Here is a 26,100-nt window from a genome sequence, read left to right on the forward strand (position 1 = left end):
CATACGGCGACGGTGTTATCGCCCTTGGACTTTATACCGGACATCACGACGACGCTGATGGCGACGGAAAAAGTGCGCATGGAGTGTGCATATCGTTGATATCGCAATAAACACACTCTCCGCCCTGCTGATTGGCACTGATGTTAACCGCGATGGCGCGGTTATAACACATAGGCATAGTAAAGAAATAATTCACCTGAAGTTCATTCACCACATTAATCACGGCAGTAAACAAGGCTTTATCAAAGCAATTGTATACAATTGTATAAGAAAACTTCGTATATATATATACACACACACACACATATATATATATATATATATATATATATATATCGTAGCGTGATCGTAGCGCAGCCCGGTCTCTCAAACTCCTCGTTCTCTTCGTCTTCCCTTCTCTCTTCTGGTTCGCGCCTTTCGTATCCGTTACTTTTCCCCGCAAGCAGACGAATACCGTGGGGCGAGTCAGGATAAACAAGCAGGGTAGAAAGGCTTCAGGCGAGCAATATGAGTCAGCTGAGTTCTGCTTGATCGCCGACCATTGCACAGGAGGCGAGCTATGACGTAAGTGAGTTCGCTCAGGCGGTCCACAACTACAAATGGGCCTGAATATTGTGACAAGAACTTTTGGCACAATCCACGCTTGCGTTGCGGTGTCCAAAGAAGGACCAAGTCACCTTTTTCCAACGATACTTGTACGTGACGCTCGTCGTATCGCTCCTTCGAGCGACTTTGCGAGGCCAGAGTACGAATACGAGCTATTCGACGGGCTTCTTCGGCGAGATACAACGTCTTCGATACAGAATCGTCACTGTGCAGTACGAAGGGTAAGAAAGTATCCAGAGGGCTTCGCGGTAACCTTGCATACAGGAGATGAAATGGGCTATAGTTCGTGGTCGTGTTTCGCCGCGTTGTATGCGTAAGTGAGGAACGGAAGCACGTCATCCCAGTTCTTATGATTGGAGGATACGTACATGGCAAGCATGTTGGTCAGCGTTCTGTTCGTCCTTTCAACGAGGCCATTGGTCTGTGGATGATACGGCGTGGAATGACGGAACTGTGAAGTGCACAAACAAAGTAACTCTTCAGTGGCATCAGCAGTGAACTGGCGACCATGGTCGCTGATGATGACACGTGGTGGGCCATGACGAAGGACCACGGAACGCAGCAGGAAGACCGCCACGCAAGCAGCTGTGGAAGACGGCATGGCTGCAGTTTCTGCATACCGTGTAAGATGGTCTACGCAGACAATTATCCAACGGTTCTTGTTGTTAGATAACGGGAATGGACCCAAAAGGTCAGCGCCTACTTGCTCGAACGGCGTACTGGGCGGTGTCAATGGCCGAAGTGGACCCGGGGCTGCGGTGGTCCGTCGCTTGTGGCGTTGGCACGTTTCTTAACTAGCGACATAGCGCTTGGTTGTTTCGTAACATCTTGTGCCAGTAAAAGCGCTCCTGCGTGCGGTGCAGCGTTCGTACGAAGCCGAAATGGCCGGATGTCACATCGTCATGCATGGCGTGTAGAAAGTCGGAGCGGAGACTCTCGGGGACAACAAGCAGGAAACGTGCTCCATGCCCAGAGTAATTAGTTTTGTAGAGCAATTTATAACGGACAGTAAAGCGAACACTGCCTTTAGAAGTACGGGCGGCGACAAAAAGCGGATCGAGGGTAACATCATTCCGTTGTTCTCGCTGAAAGTCTGCCGCGTCAGGGAACGTAGAAGTAACACCAGCGAGACAGTCGTCAAAATTCTCAGCATCGCAGTCGGTAGTCGCAAGAGGAATCCGAGAGAGGCAGTCTGCGTCAGCGTGACGATGGCCACTCTTGCACGATACCACAAAGTCGTATTCCTGGAGGCGCAGTGCCCAACGTGCGAGGCGACCAGAGGGATCACGCAAACCGACCAGCCAGCATAAAGAATGATGGTCGGTGATAATCTTATATGGTCTACCGTAAAGATAACACCGAAACTTTTGTATTGCGAAAACGGCTGCCAGGCATTCCTGTTCCGTAACCGTATAATTGCGTTCAGATTTGCTCAGGCAGCGGCTGGCATATGCGACAACATGTTCTGCGCCACTGTGACGTTGTACAAGCATCGCTGCTATCCCGATTCCACTAGCATCAGTGTGAACTTATCCAACGGTTCGGTGTCCAAAGAAGGACCAAGTCACCTTTTTCCAACGATACATTACGTGACGGTCGTCGTATCGCTCTTTCGAGCGACTTTGCGAGGCCAGAGTACGAAGAGGAGCTATTCGACGGGCTTCTTCGGCGAGACACAATGTCTTCGATACAGAATCGTCACTAATCTTCACTAAGGGGCTCGTTGCTGTCCACGCTTGCAACTGTCGTCACATTGGCTAGCCTGCCAAACTTCGCCGTTACGCGCCTCGTCTTTAGTTGTTCGAAAGTACGACAGTGCCGATTGAGGTCAGCGACGGAAGCCAGGTTGTCTTTTGCGATGAGGAAATTGTAAACATCCTCGGCAATTCCATTTAGGATGTGCCCGACTTTGTCTTCCTCGGACATTCTAGAGCCCACCATCCTACACAGTTTTATCACTGCCTCAATGTAGGTCGTGCAGGTTTCGCCTGGCACTTGCGCACGTTGCAGTAGCATCTGTTCTGCCCTTTTCCTTTTCGTCGTGGAGTCGCCGAATCGCTCTTTTATTTCCGAAACAAATCTTCCTCATGTTGTGAACGTTTCCTCGTGGTTGTCGAACCACAACAACGCAGTATCCGTTAGAAAGAACACGACGTTCGAAAGCTGAGAAGCGCTGTTCCACTTGTTGGCGGCACTCACCCGGTGACAATGGATGAGCCATTCCTCGACGTCTTCGTTTGAACTTCCGGCAAAGGGACGCGCATCTCTCAGTTGCAGAACAGAACTTGTCGGGGCAGCACTTGGAATGGGTCGTTGTTCGTCTGCGTCGTGGGACATATTCAGCTCCGGTGGGTTCGGTGGGAGTCCAGCAAGGTGACGGCTCCGTCGAAGAACTTGTGGTTCAGCCTCCGTCTTCGGGTGTCGATTACCCAGCACCTCCACCACAACTGTTACGAAGAGTTGCGAAGAAATGGTTTTATTTACAGGAGATGGACGAAAATCGTAGCGTGATCGTAGCGCAGCCCGGCATCTCAAGCTCCTCGTTCTCTTCGTCTTCCCATCTCTCTTCTTGTCCGCGCCTTTCGTATCCGTTACATTATATATATATATATATATATATATATATATATATATATATATATATATATAGCTGTGTGTTACCAGTACTCACCTACGGGGCAGAAACCTGGAGGCTTACGAAAAGGGTTCTGCTCAAATTGAGGACGACACAACGAGCTATGGAAAGAAGAATGATAGGTGTAACGTTAAGGGATAAGAAAAGAGCAGATTGGGTGAGGGAACAAACGCGAGTTAATGACATCTTAGTTGAAATCAAGAAAAAGAAATGGGCATGGGCAGGACATGTACTGAGGAGGGAACATAACCGATGGTCATTAAGGGTTCCGGACTGGATCCCAAGAGAAGGGAAGCGTAGCAGGGGGCGGCAGAAAGTCAGGTGGGCGGATGAGATTAAGAAGTTTGCAGGGACGGCATGGCCAGAATTAGTACATGACCGGGGTTGTTGGAGAAGTATGGGAGAGGCCTTTGCCCTGCAGTGGGCGTAACCAGGCTGATGATGATGATGATGATATATATATGATCTGTTTATACATCAGTAAACGTTTTAGAATGTACAGGGGTGGTCGAAAGTTCCCAGGTCGCCCAGCGGCAGCTCACAGCTCGCACGGCGCTGCCATCGCATGCCCGCCATGGCGCGCTCTGGCTTCGAGCGTTTGAGTGGAGGGGGATGCATTCCTCTTCCTTTCTTGCTCTCCTTGATAACAAACCAAGGGAAAAAAAACGTGCGCAGCCTGCACTAGTGGATCAAGGCTGGAGTCAACAGCGGAGCCTGTGATCACCTAGCTTGGTGATCACGTGGCTTGTATAAGTTGTTTGTAGGTTTTGCCAGGTTATGGTAGGCTTGGCTAAGTTATTTTTAGCTTTTGCGAAGTTATGCTAAGTTGTTGTATCGGCGGGCTTGACGTTGGAAATTTTCGAGCATTCGGAGTCTGGGATCGTTCTCTCGGCGACTTCGAGCGTTCAGGCGCCGGCTCTCGCGTTCCCTGAGCTGAAACTCGGGATCCTCGACTCAGCGTCGCCTCTTCTCAGCCGCAGCTTCGGCGCGGTGTTCTTGATCAGCCCGGCGGCGACGCATCGCTTGTCGCTTAGCAGTAGGTGCTCTTCCTGGGAAGCCGCTTCTTTTGGGTGTCCGCCCTTTCTTCGGTTTTCCCAGAGGAGGCGAGAGGTGTGTCGCCGCGCCAGCTATTCCGACATTTTACTCGCCTGTGACGCCACGACTCCGCCCGACGCACGTGGAGTGCGTGGAGGTTACGTGACTCAGCGCTCTCGCAAGCGGTAGCATGGCAACGCGAGGCATAGCTGGGCTGAGTTTTCTGGTAACGCTCCACGGCAGAATTGAAGCTTAAACAGCTCCGCTGTTAAAAGATAGTATGGCATGTGCCCTCAGTGTTACGACGCTGTGCCGTTCTCCAAAATGGGCTGCAGAATGAAGTATCCTTTCTCCTCACCTGAAACACCACCACCCTCACTGTTCGCTCTTTGAATTCCACTGCTGTGTAGAGCGTGTCGTAGGAGGCGGCAGTGTTCCGGAAAGTAAGGTGCCATGCTTGCGGCCATATTTAATTAGACACCATATACTCATCCGTGGTTTTCGTCTTCCTGGAAAGTAATAGCGTGCGTTTTAACTTTCCATGGGTACTGCTGTGGTTCTCTCAGTCGTCTGCGCAAGAAGATTCGCTGCATACGAACATAATCTGAGCCCGAAATGTCTGCTTGTGTGGCCAGAGTCCTTGTTAGCTTCGATGTTGCTAGCACGCTGCCCCTAGCCGGGTGCTACTGAGCGGGTTTGCAGGCTCCTCGAATGCAACGCTAATGAACATGCTCGTAGGCTGGAACAAGCAGCTAACACGTGTTACGGTACGGTTGATAGAATTGTGCTGTGCTATCTTACGCAGTACCTTCCATCTATCAATGCTACGTTTTCGACGCTGACGCTCGTCCCTGTGTGCTCAAGAAACGGAGAACTTATGTGAGTCCTGACAGGGGCGCTGCGAGCACAGCTCGCGTGACGTCAGGGCACTGACTCGCTGCCTGTCTGCTGCAGTTCGGGCGGTGTCCGGGCGCCTTCTGCACTGTTTGCGTTCCTTTACACTCGTTCCCTCTGCTAGTATACTTATCGCGGTCCTCTCAAAGATATTTTTGTGACGTCTTCGTTCGCAAACACTGATTCAACGAGCTTATTTCTCAGACGACAATACAGTTCTCAAAGGCAACGCTACAGTGCCAGCCCAAGGAGCGCGGACAAGCCCATTGCGAATTTTTCAAGTGGGAAACCGCACCCGCGAAAGCATAGCATACAAAAATCCAGTTATGATACCGTACTTGCCGTGGTGCAACAAGTGTGTCACAAACGCTGGCTATATATGGCTTCCACAACAGTTGCCTTGATTTTAATCCGCTAAAACAGGTTTGCTCACGACGAGTACTTCATGGTATAATATCGAATTTTTGCATTTCTTCACAGAAATGCTCGGCAGTAACACGAGGACTTAATTAACACTACGTTTAGATTCTACCACCACGACTTGCTTCTTTAACTGCTTCGCAAAATTAGGCGGTTCTTCACGTGTTTGCTTTAAATGGCGGTAACTTGAAGGAAAGCTAATTGAGGCTTAGAGCTGTCTGCAGAATACGTAAAGGAATGTACCAATATATATTTCCTTTTCCGTGCTACACGTTCAACTCGCTTGAGCAATTTACTGGCGTTTGTTGCTTGAAGAATATACATGACGAATCTGGTTGTCAAACTGACACAGGCTGCTCGGCTCAAATTTTTTAGTGAAATATACCTTTTGGACCGTATGGCAGGAACCAGAAAGAAGCCGAAGCATCATTCATTAGTAGTATCGGACATATTGAAGAGATCATAATTCCCCGGTGGAGGGTCAAAAATCACGTGAAATATGTAAAGCTTGTGGTATCTTTCTTAAGAAAGTTTGCAAGGTTTCCTTTAATGAACTGCTGAAAAGAATAGTTATCCGTTTGTATAATTAAACAACGCTGGATCAAGGCACGTTCAGGCAGGAGGTGCTTGAATTTTCATTTTCTAGGCACCCTAAGCTGCGCTGTAGAACCTCGAGTACACTTTAGGCATTGCAATTGGCGCTGTAAAAAACTGCTTCATGGCTTCAATTCGAGGCTGTAGTGAGGTGATGGCTTTCGCGAACAATGCGTGCCTCGCCGTAACAACACTCGGTTGCTACCGTTGCGTGAGGGATGTGCCATATTGCCGATAAAGGCTGCTGAGGGCTACCATGAAACATTTCATCACTTCCAATTAATGGCTCTCCATCTTAACCAATAAAATTTTCTTTCAGGTGATTGCTACTGTGGTATTTGGGAATTAACTATGTAAATACTCTGCATGACGCGCCGTCTGTTAGCAGTCATGAGGAATTCGTTTTCTGGAGGCCTGTTTCAGAGAGCGGTGAAAGTAGCCGCAAACTTTTTCATACGAAAGGCGCGGCTCTTTCTTTTTTGCATTAATAAAGCGGTCATATTTGACAAGAACAACTCACTAGAGTAATAAGAATCGTGGTGACAGCTTCGTAGGGTAGTGTCTTTCTAACACTGATAACGTGTTGACACCAGATACCAAGATTTTTCTTCCATGTAAAATGTAATGTCTCTCATAGCTAAGTATAAGTGTTTAGAAAGCATCGCACACAAAGTCTAATGTTGAATTTGCAGAGATTCCTTTAAGCAAAATTTATGGACAGACACGGCGCATATATGCATTGCAAAACTAGTAGACCCCCTCAACGCTACATAGCTTGCGATATCCAAACCGCAAATTTTCTCGACTGAGGCACTTTTGAAGAAGCAACTGTGGTTCAGGCATGTCAGCGGAACAAAGCCGACATATCCTTCAAAAAGTGCGGCTCGAGCCACCCACGCATACGAGCGCGCTCGGCGGCCGTGACGTCACTCGCGAGAAGGCGCCAAGTTCTCGCCGCTAATGTCAGAAAACGAATGCCTTACGTATATGAGTTTCACGAAGCGCCGTCATATGTCCAATTAATGCGCTGAGGCCATGCGCGATGCTATGGAAATTGCATGTTACCTCGATTTGATTTGATCCGTTGGCCGTGTGAGACACACACAGATTCCTCATCGGAGGTGAGAGAAATACTTGTTGCGCTGTGGCTACCTTTCTCTTCCTTGCTGTGTTTACGGTTGGTGTTGCTCTCGCTGTATTGAACTCTCGGCAATCAAGCATGTGGCTCTTCGCTGGGGAGAAGGCGCAAATCCTTTTGCCTCCCTGCTGCCATTCTTGCACATATGTAGTATGCGGACAACAGGCGGTAAACATACAGGCTATTTAACAGCAAGAGACTTGCTTTCATTTCGGTGACGACAAAAGAAAAAAAATGAAAGCTGCGAAATTAAAGCGTCTGTAATATTTTACAAACTAAATATAAGACCCTCCACAGTTGGTGATGCTCTGCTTCGTGCGTCATAATTACCTTGTTCCACATTTCTGATTTGTATCCTCATCCTACCTTTCAATAAGAAATGCTTGCGGATTTGATAAAGTTAGTAAATTCTTGATGAGCTTCTTTTTTTGCTCGCAACCTACAGACCTTTCTACGTATAGCGGGTTGTAATTCTGGCTCATCCGAAGAATCTATACAAAATAAATGCTGCAAACAGTTATGATGCAACCAAAAATTAATTTTAGCATGGGACAGCTCGCCTTGCGAGGGGATGATGCGGCAGCTGAGTGGAGCCGACGCACTCCGCATCGGCTACGTCGATGATCTTCTTAATCGTCGGAGATTCAACCTGGGCCCCTGAAATTCTGGCTATATCGTGTTCAGTATTACAGAAGGAATCGTGGATGCCATTCATTTCAAGGTGCGCCCATTTTCCGTGCCGTAATCTCGAATTGAAGTAATCGCCGCTCGACGCAGAGCTAAACCTAACCCCAGCTAGGCTTGCTCCCGACGAGTCCTCCGTCGACTTCGGTCGGCGCCAAGTCCCTGACCTAGGCAATGGCGGCTACGAAAATGGTCACTGGTTACGACCCAGGTTCCTTGCAATTCATCAATATGGAGACCCTGCAACCCAGGGATTTCTCCTCCATGCCAACGGAGGACTACTTAGACGGCATGGTTCGCGTATGGTGCAGCCGCGAGAACACGACGTCCTCCAAGTCACAGCTACCGCCCAGAAACAAGCAGTAGACGGAATAACGCTCGTTACCAATGGTTGCGATGCGGGTATGACTTTGAAAAGTGATATGCAGAAACCAAGATGGCTTCCCCTCCAAACGCTACGTGTAGCAAAGGATGACTTGATCGTCGTTCTCAAGCTACGTGTAACTCTGGACATCCAACACATGTTCGCACCAGGCCAGGCTCGCGCAATTGTGCGGCGACATGTTGAGGACATGGAGAACAATGGTCTCGCTGTGTGGCCAGTGAGCGAACAAAACGTGCTCCTGTGTATTCTAAAATCTATGCCAGCTGCGGAACGACTACTGCGGGACGTCACACTAACGGTAGGAGATCGTCACTTACCCTTCCGTGGCCATCCCAAAATTTCTGGAGAATACCGTAGGGGGTCATTACCATATCCCCCGTGGAAACTTCCAAAAGCATCCAGTGCAAGCTAAGCAAGGAGCCGAACATTATTTCGACCAGAAAATTGGGCAACAGCCATGTCGCGGTGCATCACCTTTGCCAGACAGAGAGTACTTAAAACCATTATGTGCAACTCGGAACGGGTCTTTGTTCGACAAGAAGACATCACCTGCCTGTTTCCGCTATATCACTGTGGGGCATAGGGCGGGCACACCCCCACAATGACTACTGCGAATGATGCGGTTTCAAAATGGACCAAAGAACATCAATGCCGCCCCAGGTGGTAGCGCCAACCTCACGGGCCAGCGGGCTGCACTGGCGAGTTCAGACGAGCCCTGGAGCCGGGATTCTCTCCTGCCAACACCAATGGCAAGAACAACAGCAACAAGAAGCACAAGTCCCAAAAAAGAAAGGACCAAGCTCAACCCCCAAAAAATCAAGAACCACGTACCAACGTCCCGGGCCCCAGGACTAAGCCGCCGCACTTAACAAAATGTGATTTCCAACCCTTCGCACCCGCCCAAAATCAGGTGAGTAGTCGGAAGGACGCGGTCTGAGGAGGGAGGCGACCTGCAGACCGGAGGGACGCGACCTCCAGTCTCCCACGGCCGTGGAGCCTCTGGGACGTCGGGGAAGCGTGCTCGTCTCGCACACCCGAGGTCAGGGCTCTACTACCACACAGTCACAAACGTACCAAACCTTATTTTCAAAGCCTATAATTCACTTTTCTTCACGCTAACGTCGGAACAACATCGCTGGCTTCGATATAAGGTGTGTATTGACGCGGGCAGTAGGCGCCCCTGCCGTCTCCCAGGGCCGTGGAGCCTCTGGGACGTCAGGAAACGTGATCGTCTCGCACCCCGGAGGCCAGGGCTCTACTACCACACAGTCACAAACGTACCAAACCTTATTTTCAAAGCCTATAATTCACTTTTCTTCACGCTAACGTCGGAACAACATCGCTGGCTCCGACATAAGGTGCACATTGACGCGGGCAGTAGGCGCCCCTGCAGTCTCCCACGGCCGTGGAGCCTCTGGGACGTCGGGGAAGCGTGCTCGTATCGCACCCCGGACGCCTGGGCTCTACTACCACACAGTCACAAACGTACCAAACCTTATTTTCAAAGCCTATAATTCACTTTTCGTCACGCTAACGTCGGAACAACATCGCTGGCTCCGACATAAGGTGCACATTGACGCGGGCAGTAGGCGCCCCTGCAGTCTCCCACGGCCGTGGAGCCTCTGGGACGTCGGGGAAGCGTGATCGTCTCGCACCCCGGAGGCCAGGGCTCTACTACCACACAGTCACAAACGTACCAAACCTTATTTTCAAAGCCTATAATTCACTTTTCTTCACGCTAACGTCGGAACAACATCGCTGGCTCCGACATAAGGTGCACATTGACGCGGGCAGTAGGCGCCGCTGCAGTCTCCCACGGCCGTGGAGCCTCTGGGACGTCGGGGAAGCGTGCTCGTATCGCACCCCGGACGCCTGGGCTCTACTACCACACAGTCACAAACGTACCAAACCTTATTTTCAAAGCCTATAATTCACTTTTCGTCACGCTAACGTCGGAACAACATCGCTGGCTCCGACATAAGGTGTGCATTGACGCGGCCAGTAGACGCCCCTGCAGTCTCCCACGGCCGTGGAGCCTCTGGGACGTCAGGAAACGTGATCGTCTCGCACCCCGGAGGCCAGGGCTCTACTACCACACAGTCACAAACGTACCAAACCTTATTTTCAAAGCCTATAATTCACTTTTCTTCACGCTAACGTCGGAACAACATCGCTGGCTCCGACATAAGGTGCACATTGACGCGGGCAGTAGGCGCCCCTGCAGTCTCCCACGGCCGTGGAGCCTCTGGGACGTCAGGAAACGTGATCGTCTCGCACCCCGGAGGCCAGGGCTCTACTACCACACAGTCACGAACGTACCAAACCTTATTTTCAAAGCCTATAATTCACTTTTCTTCACGCTAACGTCGGAACAACATCGCTGGCTTCGATATAAGGTGTGCATTGACGCGGGCAGTAGGCGCCCCTGCCGTCTCCCAGGGCCGTGGAGCCTCTGGGACGTCAGGAAACGTGATCGTCTCGCACCCCGGAGGCCAGGGCTCTACTACCACACAGTCACAAACGTACCAAACCTTATTTTCAAAGCCTATAATTCACTTTTCTTCACGCTAACGTCGAAACAACATCGCTGGCTTCGATATAAGGTGTGCATTGACGCGGGCAGTAGGCGCCCCTGCCGTCTCCCAGGGCCGTGGAGCCTCTGGGACGTCGGGGAAGCGTGCTCGTATCGCACCCCGGACGCCTGGGCTCTACTACCCCACAGACACAAACCTGCCAAATTTTATTTTCAAAGCCTATAATTTACTTTTCTTCACACTAACGTCACAACCACATAGCTGGCTCCTGCATAAGGTGTGCATTGACGCGGGCACTAAGCGCCCTTGCACTCTCCCAGGGCCGTGGAGCCACTGGCACCTCGGGGAAGCTTGCTCGTATCGCACCCCGGACGCCTGGGCTCTATTACCCCACAGACACAAACGTACCAAATTTTATATTCAAAGCCTATAATTTACTTTTCTTCACACTAACGTCGCAACCACATAGCTTGCTCCTGCATAAGGTGTGCATTGACGCGGGCACTAAGCGCCCTTGCACTCTCCCAGGGCCGTGGAGCCTCTGGCACCTCGGGGAAGCTTGCTCGTATCGCACCCCGGACGCCTGGGCTCTGCTACCCCACAGACACAAACCTGCCAAATTTTATTTTCAAAGCCTATAATTTACTTTTCTTCGCACTAACGTCACAACCACATAGCTGGCTCCTGCATAAGGTGTGCATTGACGCGGGCACTAAGCGCCCTTGCACTCTCCCAGGGCCGTGGAGCCTCTGGGACGTCGGGGAAGCTTGCTCGTATCGCACCCCGTACGCCTGGGCTCTACTACCCCACAGACACAAACGTACCAAATTTTATATTCAAAGCCTATAATTTACTTTTCTTCACGTTAACGTTACAACCACATGGCTGGCTCCGACATAAGGTGTGCATTGACGCGGGCACTAGGCGCACCTGCAGTCTCATAGGGCCGTGGAGCCGCTGGGCCGTAGGGGAGGCGTGCTCGTCTCGCAACCTGGAGGCGCAGGCTGTACTCCAAGAGAGACCCAAACGTACCAAACTTTATTTTGAAAGCCAATAATTTAATTTATTTAATTTAGCCACGGGGCTGGCATTGTACTTCAGAAGCTGCGCGTGGTCGCGTGGTCTAAATCTTGAAAGCGATCTGCTTTGGGGGCTTGTGGAGTCTTGGTGTGCCGGCGGCTCATATCCTTGCCTGCGCTGTGTTATCCCCGCTCTGTTTGTGTTGAAGTAATAGAAAACACCAAGGTCACCTCGCTCGCCGCTGCTTCCCCGCTTCCTGACGCCAGCGTTTTGACAGCGGCCCGCGGTGATGGAGTGTGATTTGTGCTTGTTTGCCTGTGCGGGCAGAAGCCGTGCTTGTTAATATATTTATTAAGCGAGCATTTACATGTTTATACGACCGATAAAACTGCTGTGCTCACTTATTATGGCTGTCTACTAGTTTCTATCGCGATCGATGCTTGAAATTTAGTGGAAACGTTTTTTACCCGTTTTTGCTCCTCACCCCCACCTATTGGAGTCGGCCATATTTTCCTACCATCTACTACCATCACGCCGGATTTTCTGCCTCATAGGACATATGATGCCTCCGCATTAAGAAATTTCAATGCCATGCCACTCTCTGAATGTCCGTGTCCAGCAAAGCTATGTATGTGGCCCTCTGTGCCGAGCTGTCCATTGCCGAGCGTGAAACATCGCATGCACATAAGTGGATGTCCACGTACGACTAGTCGCTCCTCATAGTGTTTAGCCTGGGAACATGACGAGGCACCGGTGGGTATACAGACCCATGTATTGTTGCAAAACGCGGCACGACACCTTTTACTAACGAATCCGGGAACGTAGTACAGAGGCGCACTTCACCGCACTCCGAGAGAACGCGCTGCTGCATCGTAGCCAAGATGATCGTGCATTGGTCGACGTCCCGCAGTGCAGTAATCGTTGTGGGGTCACTTGAAAACCTCAAGCAGTCACACACAACACAAGCCACAGCAACTTCATCATCATCATCATCATCATCATCATCATCATCATCATCATCAGCAGCAGCAGCAGCAGCAGCAGCAGCAGCCTGGTTACGCCCACTGCAGGGCAAAGGCCTCTCCCATACTTCTCCAACAACCCCGGTCATGTACTAATTGTGGCCATGCCATGCCTGCAAACTTCTTAATTTCATCCACCCACCTAACTTTCTGCCGTCCTCTGCTACGCTTTCCTTCTCTTGGGATCCAGTCCGTAACCCTTAATGACCATCGGTTATCTTCCCTCCTCATTACATGCCCTGCCCATGCCCATTTCTTTTTCTTGATTTCAACTAAGATGTCATTAACTCGCGTCTGTTCCCTCACCCAATCTGCTCTTTTCTTATCCCTTAACGTTACACCTATCATTCTTTCCATAGCTCGTTGCGTCGTCCTCAATTTGAGTAGAACCCTTTTCGTAAGCCTCCAGGTTTCTGCCCGTAGGTGAGTACTGGTAAGACACAGCTATTACATACTTTTCTCTTGAGGGATAATGGCAACCTGCTGTTCATGCTCTGAGAATGCTTGCCAAACGCACCCCAGCCCACTCTTATTCTTCTGATAATTTCCGTCTCATGATCCGGATGCGCCGTCACTACCTGCCCTAAGTAGATGTATTCCCATACGACTTCCAGTGCCTCGCTGCCTATTTTAAATTGCTGTTCTCTTCCGAGCCTGTTAAGCATTACTTTACTTTTCTGCAGATTAATTTTTATTCCCACTCTTCTGCTTCGCCTCTCCAGGTCAGTGAGCATGCATTGCAATTGGTCCCCTGAGTCACTAAGCAAGGCAATATCATCGGCGAATCGCAAGTTACTAAGGTATTCTCCGTTAACTTTTATCCCCAATTCTTCCCAATCCAAGTCTCTGGATACTTCCTGTAAACACGCTGTGAAGAGCATTGGAGAGATCGTATCTCCCTGCCTGACGCCTTTCTTTATTGGTATTTTGTTGCTTGCTTTATGGAGGACTACGGTGGCTGTGGAGCCGCTATAGATATCTTTTAGTATTTTTTCCTATGGCTCGTCTACACCCTGGTTCCGTAATGCCTCTATGACTACTGAGGTTTCGACAGAATCAAACGCTTTCTCATAATCAATGAAAGCTATATATAAGGGTTGGTTATATTCCGCACATTTCTCTATCACCTGATTGATAGTGTGAATATGATCTATTGTTGAGTAGCCTTTACGGAATCCTGCCTGGTCCTTTGCTTGACAGAAGTCTAAGGTGTTCCTGATTCTATTTGCGATTACCTTAGTAAATAGTTTGTAGGCAACGGACAGTAAGCTGATCGGTCTATAATTTTTCAAGTCTTTGGCGTCCCCTTTCTTATGGATTAGGATTATGTTAGCGTTCTTCCAAGATTCCGGTTCGCTCGAGGTCATGAGGCATTGCGTATACAGGGTGGCTAGTTTCTCTAGAGCAATCTGTCCACCATCCTTCAACAAATACATGTACAGCGTTGCCGTAAAAAGCACCGGGATGCTCGGAGCGGCGGGCAACTTGCTCGCCAGCCCCGCACCGGCCTGTCTGCTACGTGACCATGACGTACACGATAGTGGCGCTGTAATTGGCTGCTAGGCGTCGGAACCTGTTGAGAATTTAATAAGTACGGCTGTTGATTAGAATGCTTGTACGATGGATAGCACGCAAAATCGTACATGTATCTCGCGCTTTAAACCTTGCTCTCAGGTACACAGCTCGGATGCTGGGCTCCGGTGACCGGGAACTGGCTGCGTGCGATGTGGTCGTGAAAAATGGTGGTCACTACACTCTGGTTGTCACATATGGGGCGAGCGCGGTAAGTGCCTGCTGGCGTGCAACAATAAATGTCTCAGATCTGCATTTCCAACCGCAGGAGCCCAACTGCAGTCTGCACGAGATTGTGCGTCCCAACAGCCTCTCCATGTTCTATCAGATTCCTCAGTACGTGCTCATCACGGCGGGTGAGGTCATGTTCTCGGTGACCGGACTTGAGTTTTCCTACTCTCAGGTAAGTCGCGCCGCAGCGCGTGTGCAATGCGACTCTGCCATACATTACACGTGGTCAACGGCAAAACATTTCCCACATCTCTGGACAATGCGACGCGGCAACAAAAGCAAAGAGAATCCGTCAACCTCGTTTTGTGAATGGACAGTCAGCGGGCGACTCGCTGTGACAGCGCATTCGTTAGCGAAGAATCAGGCTCAAGCGAAGCGCAACATTATGACTTGGAGCCTGCTGAGCTTTCATGTGCCGTAATATCAGTGGTGTATTCCCGTGCACTTCAACTATATTAAGTTCCCCTGATATGTCACTTTGTATCGTCAAGGTATCTGTGTGGTTCTTACGATGTGTCTGCCTGCCGCATTACGATGGGGGTGAAATAAGAGAACGCCCGTGTGATGCGCATTGGGTGAATATCAAAGAACACCAGGTGGCCAAAATTGCCTTTAGCATGCCGCAGAGGAAGAAAAAATGTGTAGAAAGCTGGGCCTGTTGGTCATTCATAAGTTCGGGCAGAGCTTCAAGTACACAGGGCAGGTAGACACACACGGTTCTGTGTGTGTCGGGAGGGGGAGGGGCAAACTGACGGATTTTTTTTTCTTGACAGACCAAGCAACTGACTGTAATATGTCTTACACTGAACCATCGGGACTATAAAATGCGACCTTGCTGCAAACCTTGACAAATCCTGTTTTTTTTAAACATCTGTACAGGGGCATTCTTTTGTCGCTTAAAATCATAAAAAGGATTCGTCAACTTTCGCAGCAAAGAGCCGTTACTACAGTTACTTGCGTGATTTGTCAACTCTGAAACTGTGCATTTCCGTTCTTCTGTGCACTCCGTAGCGAGTAATAATAATACTAGACAAGTAACAACGCCAGCTGTTGCGTTAAATGATCCGGTCCGTAGAAATGAGTCTTTCCGCGCAATTTGAGCAAGCATATTTAGCGCCAGCAAACAAGGATGGAAGGGAGACGACCGTAAGCCAGCTGCCGGATGCTCTACGAATCATCGAAAAGCGCCAGTGGGATGAGTAGAGACTGTTGTATATGAGCTTCCGCTGTCCTATGAGAAAAAATACATCGGACAGACAGGGAGATGTCTTAATGACCGATTACGGGAACATTGCCAAACTGTGAAAAATAAGCAACACGGTCATCTGTCAACCCACTGTCAAGAATGCGGCTGTGCGCCGGTGTATGAATCCTGCCGGGTTCTTGCGAAGCACAAAGATAAAGACGTGCGAGAGATCATTGAAGCTCAGGCTATGTGGCGGAATAGAGACACGTGTGTTAGTGCCCCTTCAATCGACCTGTTAGATAAGGAAACGGCTTTTTTGGATGGGTAAGATTTGGATAAGGTGGCGCCGCTGTGCATGGGTTATATAGGTGTATTTCCTGAAAATTAAGTTGTTGAAGTTAGCGCATTGTGTTGTCGTCTCCCTTCCGTCCTTGTTTGCTGGCGCTAAATATGCTTTCAATTTACCAACACGCCCAATAAATGGCAATGCTACAATTTGAGCAAGAACGATAAGCGCAAAATGTTTTTTCTACAATTTCGATCAATATAAATTCTGTAGTCCTACGTGCCACAACCGGGATATGATTATAAGGCACGTTGTAACTTGTGTTACAGCGTGCCTTACAACGCACGTTGTAAGGCACGTTGTCAATTTCGACCACCTGGGCTTATTGCACGCAATGTATTTGGCTGCGCTAGAAAAAAATCTGATCCTGCGACCTCGTGCTGAACAGCGCAACGCGCCTGAGGAGAAATATGGCTCACACATCGTGTATCGCAAAACGCTGCAATTCACTCCACCAAGTAACTGGTTGAGTGTTTTTCCATTACCAGGACGTCCAAGTTGAAACTGCATTGCACAAATTAGCACAATCGGTGACTAACGAATTGAGAAAAGCGCATCTCCGTAGAGTTAGCTCCGCTGACCACTCTTGATATGTTTTCCACGGTTTTCTTTCCCAAAGAAGCGCGTTTGACCCTTTTCCTGCCATTTGCTTTGTCGCGCAAAGCAGTTGTTCCTTGACGCTTCTTCGGGACACTACGTTAATCGTACTTTTAGGCAAACCAATAAAAAAACTTAGAATTGCTAATGCTAGTTACGGCGAAGTGTATGATGTCGTCGTTCTGCATACGTTTAAAAGCATTTCCGTCTTGTGAGCAGAATTTATGCACGCTTCTACGTCATCGCTGCCTAGTCTATTTAACCCTTAGTGAAGACACATATACACACCTGGAGAAATCTTCATTTGCTATCTGAATGTGCAAAACACATTGAGAATAAGCATAATCAATGAAGAGAAAGATAATTTTGCACAAATGTTTCAGCAATAGGGGGGAACGCCAGGCAGAAAGCTGGAAGTGAGCTTCGCCCCAAGCCACCTGTGGCTTCGTTTGGAATTTGTACGTAGAGCTCTCGTCGTACGTGAACCATGGGCGTGCATTGGTTTTGATCACGCGTGTTACACCGCTGCAGCTAGAGATCGGTTTGCTTGCTTTACCCGCTACGGGTCGAGAAGCCGGCGGCTAGAGAGAAAGGCCCATACAGAAAAGTACATCAGGCTGAAGTCATGAGAATTAGGAAAAAGATTTACTAGGCAGATACAGAAAATATTTGTAATTATCTGTAAACAGCAAATTTATTTTGTGTTGTTTTGCGTTAGGATAATTTCCAATATGCAATCAGCCATTTAATGAGCTATCCAATTATTTGTTCCGAAAATTAATGAGGTATCCTCCTTGTGTCTCAGGAGTAGTCGGAAATGGCCACGCGAAGGTTTCTGCGGCTAAAGCCCCATGAATAAGGCCCGAAAGAGGATATTTTAGGTTGTTAAAGAAATACCCAATTTGCGGAATGAAAATTCTAATTTCTTCCTCTGATTATAAACCGACGGCATGCTAGTAGAAATTGCTCAATGTTTTCGGGTTCCTGGCAGGCAGGACACAGAAGCGACGGTGCCAAACAGGACCTGTGTAGGCAAAAATTCAATGATGGGATGCTGCATCGTAATCTTGTTATGGAGATTTATCATTTACGTGTGGGACACCATTTATTGTCCGATGAAAAAGTCGAATGATTACTTGGATTTTAGGTTTTGTAGAATCTCGGAAAAAAAGAAAATTTTCTAAGCGTAGTCGCCGTGACATAAGCCCAAGTAGGCATAACGGACATAGCTGATTCATCAAGAGGTATCCGCACCAGTCTGGCTGCCATTTCATTTAAGAATATCCCACGATCGCCTCGAACCCATACCAACGGCACCGGGCTTAAACTTGGAGGGATTGACGATTTAAATGTATTGGCTACAGTAGTGTCTTAAAATGAAGTGAGTGATCTGCATACTGACATTGAATCAGTCACTATAACCGCAGTTGAATCATTGGAAGGAAATTTTCCAAGAACTGCGATAACGTCTGATTGTCCAGGCAGAAATATGAAATCGGGACGGCGTAACGCATATGGCCAGGGCAGCGACTCGGAGAAAATACCCACACCCGTTTTCTCCCCACTCATTGAGGCATTGGTCCCGATCACATAATCTATTCCCAATTGCATTATATGATCTTGCAGCATGCCATCAAAATATGTAGTACCCGCCGTGGTTGCTCAGTGGCTATGGCGTTGGGCTGCTGAACACAAGATCGAGGGATTGAATCCCGGCCACGGAGGCCGCATTTGGATGGGCGCGAAATGCGAAAACACCCGTGTACTTAGATTTAGGTGCACGTTAAAGAACCCCAGGTGGTCAAAATTTCAGGAGCCCTCCACTACGGCGTGCCTCATAATCAGAAAGTGGTTTTGGCACGTAAAACCCAAAATTTTATTTTTTTAAATATGTAGTGGGCATGAGTTTGGCATTTATCGAAATATACCACCAAATTCAATATTTATATTAGGCAAAAGCTTGCATGGGCAAATAATCTCGCGCACATTATCGTTTAGTGGATCTAGTACAGCTTGCACCAACAAAACCTGTGGTCTATGTAGCGGAATCAGTGCTCATTTAAAGATATTCTAATTTCACTAATAATTACAAATTGTAATCGTCTAAAAGAAGATTAATATATTTTTAAGATGTTTTTTACCGTTAGAATGCGGAATCGGGAAGGAAGAGTAGGCGGTCGTGCTTCTTGATATAAAACTTCGTTAGAAACATATTTTGGTAAACCAAGACAATTCTGAAGAGCCTCCCACTTCAGAACAAGCAAGGAGTTAATATTGTACGCTGGCCCACTAGAGAATAGTGCGCACCCAAATTCCAATATCCGTCGAACGTACATGCGATAAATCATCATTAGAGTTTGCCTGCGTGGCCGAGAGTGGTGTCAGCCAAGTTTGCTTATCATGGCAACAGCGCGTGCTGCCCTAGATTTAACATGATCAATGTTGTTTCGCCCGCTCATAATTGCGTCGTATATTACACCTATATATTTGATAAAGTCAACTTGCGCAATTATTTGGTGACGGTAGTGTAGAGAGATATTAACCGGTACCTTCAAGGGAAATACAATCCAGGAACTTTTGTTAACATTAACCGACATTCGAATACCTGCAAACCAAGCTTGAAGCGTTCCTAAGTATGACTGCAGTGTTCTTTGTAATGAGTGAATATCACTCGCAGATGCAAAGAATGATGTATAGTCTGCGCAGACATATACTTGTTCGCTATCGCACCATGGAATCGAGCTTAATAAAGCGTTAAACAAAGTAGGAGATAGGAAAGTTCCATGGGAAACTCCTCTTGCTATTAAAATGCTTAGGAGTACGTCTACACTGTGGCACTCCTTAGCTAAATCAAGAGTCAGTAGAGCTGTATACCGGCGCCTGTGTCGAGCAAGGTAATTAATGCGTCTAAATATAAAACGGCGCCCGATGTCGAGCATCCGGGTCTACATCAAATCTAACATGGGCTCAATAATGTATTATCCGTTAAAAATTTCATGATACGGATGGGCAATTCCCTTTGTATTAATTTCATGACATTTAAGGTTAGTGCGATTGGCCTTATATTATCCATATTCATTCCCGCTCCTAGCTTTTTAAACAGGGGAATTATTTTCACGAGTTTCCAGCCTGGAGGCATCCATGCATTGATGAGGGACCAATTAACTGTATTGGAGAGGTGTTACAGGGAGAGGTCAAACAATATTTGCAACATGCCTGATGCCATCTGGACCCGGAGCTGTGCCAGGAAGCAGCAGAACAACGTGCCGAAGCCCTTCCACCTCTGTGAACTCGCCTAACAGAGCACCTACGAAGTGCACCTGCAGCTGACTTGCAAAGCGCTGCTCTGAACTCCAATGATCCTAACAATTATTTTGACGACAGAACAACTGAGTCAGTATTTATGGGAACTGGAACGGGCTTGCGAGAGCGAAGTAACCTAAACAGTGTTTTTATGACCACTTTGGATAAAAAACTATAGCGTTATTGATCATAATTATCCTTCGCTAATGAAAGTGTTCTTTTAAACATACCAGCAGCATAGTTATAATTACTCTGATTAGTAGTGCACTGATTAAACATAACTTTCTTCCATGCAGCTTTTCGGCACCTATAATTGCGTGCACAATCACTGTTCTACCATGGACAATCGTACTCCCTTTTGTTGATGATACGGCAAACTCAGTTTTTATGAGGGTACCTTTCAGTATTGCACAAAGGTTCATCGCTTTAACCTCTCTTTCCATATCTGAAATAGAATAAAAAGTTGAGTGTAAATAATTTTTGAATTTTGAATAGTCCACTAAAGTCTGCGCATGCTTATTTAAAGAGGTCAAGGGGTTGTTAACACCAATGACAATCTGGCGGTAGTCACTACTAGTCGTGGCATCGACCACAGCTCAAGAAGGGATGGAAACGCCTGAAGCAGTAAATCTCAAATCTAGGACAGATGGCGACTGCGAACGCACGAAAGGGGCAGCTTTTGTATTTTAACGTGTAGAATTGCTAACATTAGTCCAATCCCCATACACGTTTTATAGATGACTCAGTGTGGAAGCCCCATGACACATGATGTGAGTGAAGTCACCCGCAAACAATATGTTCTTTTTGCAATAGGACACTGCGACACCGAGTGAGCGTATGTCTTGCAACCCAGCGGGAAAGTAGGAGTTAACTATATAGAGCGGGGCGCAACGCTGAATAGTTATTTATAATATTAAGATTTAACATTCGAATGATAGGGTATGATGTGAAATTCTTGCTTTAGGACAAAATTTAGACCAAATGAAAAAAGCTAAGCTGTCACCTAGCGAAGGTCTCTCCAATCGAAAACACTTGTAGTTGTTTAAATAAAATTCTGGATCAGTGACCAAACGAGATTCTTGTAATAGTGTAACGTCTGGTCATTTTTGGGAGATTAAATATAATATTTGTGTAGCTGCAAAAAGTATTGATCAGCTGTTGCACTAGAGTATCCTTAGGCACCCTATGTTGACGGTGGACAAGCAGCCGCAACGGCTTTGTCCAGAATACCGTCTTTCAGAAAGTCAGTCCGCGTAAGTGATTCTTTCGCACACTTTTTTGTTTTAGAGTTATACGAATTAGGCAGTTTGTTGTTAGGTGATCGTGTGCGTTTAAGACCACGAGTGTCCATATCCGCATCTCGATTGCCTAGAGAGTCTGAATCAGAATGGCATTCATGATCAACCTGATGTGGAGTCGAAGGTTGTGATATTTATTTATTTTTATTTATTTATTTATTTATTTATCACAGTACCCACAGCGCCAGTTTGACATTACAGGGGGGGGGGAGAGAAGTACATATATCATTGACAAACAGCAGTTAATATAGAATACATGAAAAAAAAATATACAGATCAGGGCAAATCGCCGTCACAACAAAAAGAAGAAACAAAGAAGCAGAGCATAACCGTACATGTGCGAAGTGAAACAAGGCGGTTCTGTTGACGCAAACACAACGTACAGGGAAAAAAAATGCAAGCCATACGGCTGAAGCAAAGGCATCATTTGAAGATAGCGATACAACATCGCTGGGCAACCTGTTCCACTCCACTGACGGTCTTAGGAAAAAATGACATCTTAAAAAGCTCCCTTCTACATCTATACTCTTTAAGTGGGTGATCGCGCCTGCCAGAAGTGTACTCCGGTGGCCTAATGTAGCTATCACGATTGAGGCCGCTTTTAGAATGATATATATTGTGCAAAAATTTTAATCTGAATGTTTTTCTACGATTTTGAAGTGTATTCCAGCCTAATGTTTCCTTTGTTTGGGTTGCGCTAAAATACCGAGTATAATTTTGAACCACGAAACGGGCTGCTAAGCTTTGTACTCTTTCTAGTTTCTTTATGTCTGTCGCAGTCCACGGTCCCAGATAGTACAAGCATATTCCAGTATTGGTCTTATGTTAGTCTTGTAAAGCCGGTTCCTTGTTTCTAATGGAAAGCACTTCGCATTTCTACGTAGCATAGCAAGAACTCTATACGCCTTAGCAATTATATAGTTAACATGACGGTGCCAGCATAGTTGAGGGGTCAAGTACACCCCAAGGTATTTATATTCACACACGGATGCAAGATTTGTCCCGGTAATGCAATATGTATATACATTTGGTGACCTTTGTCTCGTAAAGCACATCTGCACAGTTTTATCAAGATTTATACTCATGCCCCATTTATCACACCACTCTGCAACCTTGTCTAAATCCTTCTGTAGTTCATTATAATCATCTGGACCTTTCATAACGCGATACAAAACGCAGTCGTCCGCAAACAATCGGATGAAAAACGATATGACAACGGTAATGTCATTCATGTATAACAAAAACAATAGCGGACCCAAAACTCAACCTTGAGGCACCCCCGATGACACATCAACACCATGCGACAGCCTACCACCAACGACTACGCGCTGTGTCCTACAATTTAAGTATTCTTTTATCCATTCAACAACCGTTTTATTTATGTTGTACCACGACAATTTTTCAAGCAGTAAAGAATGGGGCACTTGGTCGAAAGCCTTCCTGAAATCTAAAAAGATGCTATTTTCACAGCCCCCTTTGTCAAGAGTGGATGCTAGGTCGTGCGTTAATTCTGTAAGCTGAGTAATACAATAAAAACCACTTCGAAATGCGCGTTGCTGAGAGATCAACAAGGAAAACAAATTTAAGTGAGTCATGATATTGCTAAAAAGTACATTCTCAAAGATCTTGCAAGGTACGCTAGTCAAGGACACCGGTCGATAATTAAACACAGATTTTCGAGGTCCTGACTTCGGAATAGGAACAACATTGGCAATTTTCCAGTCTGTAGGCAACATTCCGCATGTCAAAGACTTGGCAAAGAGCACATAAAAGTATTTAGACAACGGGCCTGCACAAGCGGAAAGCAGATAGTTCGGCAAGCCATCGGGACCGCTGGCACTAGTGGTACTTAGACGCTCAAGTTGTAGTTCAATACCTCTCCTGTCGAATACGATGTCATTCATTGGTTCCCCTCCGATAAGCCCGTAGCGAAACATTGAATCAGTATTAGTTGCGCGCGCAGAAAAAACAGAACCGAAGAACGAGCTAAAACATTCTGCCTTATCTAGACTATCATGCACAAGAGACCCATTGTGTTCGAGCACAGGAATTGACATTTCGTCTTTTCTATTCTTCTTGATAAACTGCCAGAATTCTCTAGGGTTACTTTTTAACTTAGAATGAAAAGAAGCATAAAAAATCCCTTTCGCGTGTGATATTGCGGAATTCGCCTCATTTGAAGCTTGTTGCAATTGTTGCTTTTTCTGGGGTGTCGGCTTCTTCCTGTACGCCTTGTATACTTTATTTTTTCCCCAGTGCCCTACGAACTTCCCTCGTGAACCACGGCTTACTTCTAGCCCGCCTTGCCGTCATTACCCATGACGGGACGAATTGGTCACGCAACTCGAAGATCTTCTTCTTAAGTAAACACCACAATTCGTCTACGTTAAGCGACTCTGACAATGTTTCAAATACGTCGTAATACGAGTCGAGTGCCAACGAGATTTCATCGACTTGTGCCTTTCGATAGCTGTATATCCGTCTACCTGCGCTATTAGCGACTTTAATGTATTCCAATTTCAGTTTGCACAAAACAGCGTTATGGTCACTTATGCCTGCTGTAAGAGGGGAGATCTGTCTTACGCTCATATGACTTTGTAAATTAGGCAGCGGAATTCTGTACGCTGTTTGCTATTATCTGATACGTACCAGACAATTGCATGGATATTACTCTATCCAAAGAGTCAAATAGGTTTAGTAGAAGCTTTTAGGATGATTTTTCGATGGCTTTTTCTATCACTCTTGCATTTGTCTGGGAGATTCATAAGCTCATGGCGAGTGACTGACAGGCTGTTACACCAGCATGACCCTGGGTCCTGCTCTGGACTTCGGCAAGAGATTCTCGACGAGAGCACCGCCTTCTCTCAATTATTTCGATTACCAGGATCGCTTTCGATCTTGCAATGCACTTGGAGTAGTCGTCCGCATGATGTTCAGTGCGCAAACTGACTGAAGCTGACAAAAAGACTGAGTCTCTCATGTGCTATCGTTGTCATTATGGCCTTTCTCGCATAGACGGCATCGATCACTTGATCGAAAGCCATTAGTGTTGCGTCCTTACCGCCAGCACTCGAGGCATTGTAGTGGTCTTGGAGCTAAGGGTTCAACTCTGTAGATTAATGGCCATGCCCTAATTTTTGATGGGCGAACCGGCCCTGCAGATGCTGTTATGATTGTTTCTGTAAGGGCTCTCTTATTGTCTACAAGCCTTATACAGCGGTACACAGAAAGTACACCTGCTGCAGAAAATGTATCTAGGATTTCTGATGGACTAAAGCTTATGTGCACACTGACGACTAGTTCTTTGCAGCCAGCTAGGTGAGAAGGGATGAAGGGGCTCACCGGCTGCATGGAAAAGTTAGTGCATTTCAGCAGATGCTCTGTACAGGCCTGGTCTGGTGAGCAACAGAGGATCCCCCCACGTCCAAATTGTCGGGCGTCGGTTATTTGCTGGAAGTGCGACGAGATTGTACGAAGTCCTGACTGAATAGCCTTGGGGTTCTTCATACAAATAACTCCTCCATTGGTACGTACCAAAGCCATCAAAACGCCACTGGTTCCACTGCGAAGAAACAATTCCACTGGTAGATCCTGTGGGGGAATGGAAGCAGAGCAGAGGTAATCGAGAAGTACATGTTGATGGGCCAGTCTGTTCATATTTCTGAGTATGCCATAACTATTTTTGCTTTGGCGCAAACAAAGAAGGGCGGAAGGCAACAAGGGGAGCGCCAACTTTCGACTGTTTATTGTCTATTGTACAGCATGCAACATATACACGCAGGCGAATGCGCAACATACAAAACAGCTTCAATCACACAACACCTGAATCATAGCCAGCTTGTTTGCGCCAAAGCGATCATATTTACGGTCGACTCAGCAGACGAGAGGGTAGCCCGCTCGCCTGGAGATGAGCCAGACATCACCTTATCAATAACAATCCCTTTCAATCAAAGGGATCAGAAAAAAAACTAGAAAATTAAGAAAAGTAAGCGCCGGCTTCTTGTCAACAAACGCGGATGAGCTCCGGGACCAGGGCGCACGAGAGGTTCTTCCTTGACGCCAAAGCTCGAGTCCCGAACAGTGGCGCAGTGAACGGCGGAGCGACGCGTGTTGTTGTTGCCTACTCATGTGTGGCTTCTACCCACGATGGGGGATTGGTCAAGACATGGTTGGATTATTTTAAATTGATATGGAGCATAAATTTCCGAATATCTATAAAGTGCTTGCTTCGACGACTGTGCTTCTTCTTCTTCCTTCAAAATTATGGCACGTACCCACGAAGCGGGGATTGGCCATGGTTCTCAATGCAAACATAATATGAATTTCTTGCTTTCTGCTAACTTATTTATCTGTACTATGTATATTTAATTACCAGTTTTCATAAATTATTTTTCCGTTGTGTCCTTTTCTGGAATAGTGGCCATGCCAATTATGACGAAGATGCTATATAACGAAAATAACGCCATTCAGTGTTGTTAAGGAGGAAAATGTGTTCAACGTGAGAGCATCCCAGTAGCAATGACGTACTCATGCACAGTCTGACACACTTCCTTTTGGGCTCGACCAAAGGTACTTGCCCCAAAAGATAAAGCGTTAGTTA

At 47.1% G+C, this 26,100-nt stretch overlaps 1 protein-coding gene across 22 annotated transcripts in view; it reads left to right on the forward strand.

Annotated features, from left to right (window-relative positions):
- LOC142566355 (peptide transporter family 1-like) overlaps positions 1 to 26,100 on the forward strand; it is a 732,761-nt gene that overhangs the window by 685,567 nt on the left and 21,094 nt on the right. For all 22 annotated transcript variants that reach the window (XM_075677280.1, XM_075677294.1, XM_075677282.1 and 19 more), the window contains 2 exons: positions 14,642 to 14,750; positions 14,808 to 14,942. In XM_075677280.1, coding sequence (XP_075533395.1) covers positions 14,642 to 14,750; positions 14,808 to 14,942 — 244 coding nt within the window. The remainder of the gene's footprint in view (positions 1 to 14,641; positions 14,751 to 14,807; positions 14,943 to 26,100) is intronic.

Source organism: Dermacentor variabilis, unplaced genomic scaffold (assembly GCF_050947875.1).
Source record: "Dermacentor variabilis isolate Ectoservices unplaced genomic scaffold, ASM5094787v1 scaffold_12, whole genome shotgun sequence".
Taxonomy (NCBI): domain Eukaryota; kingdom Metazoa; phylum Arthropoda; class Arachnida; order Ixodida; family Ixodidae; genus Dermacentor; species Dermacentor variabilis.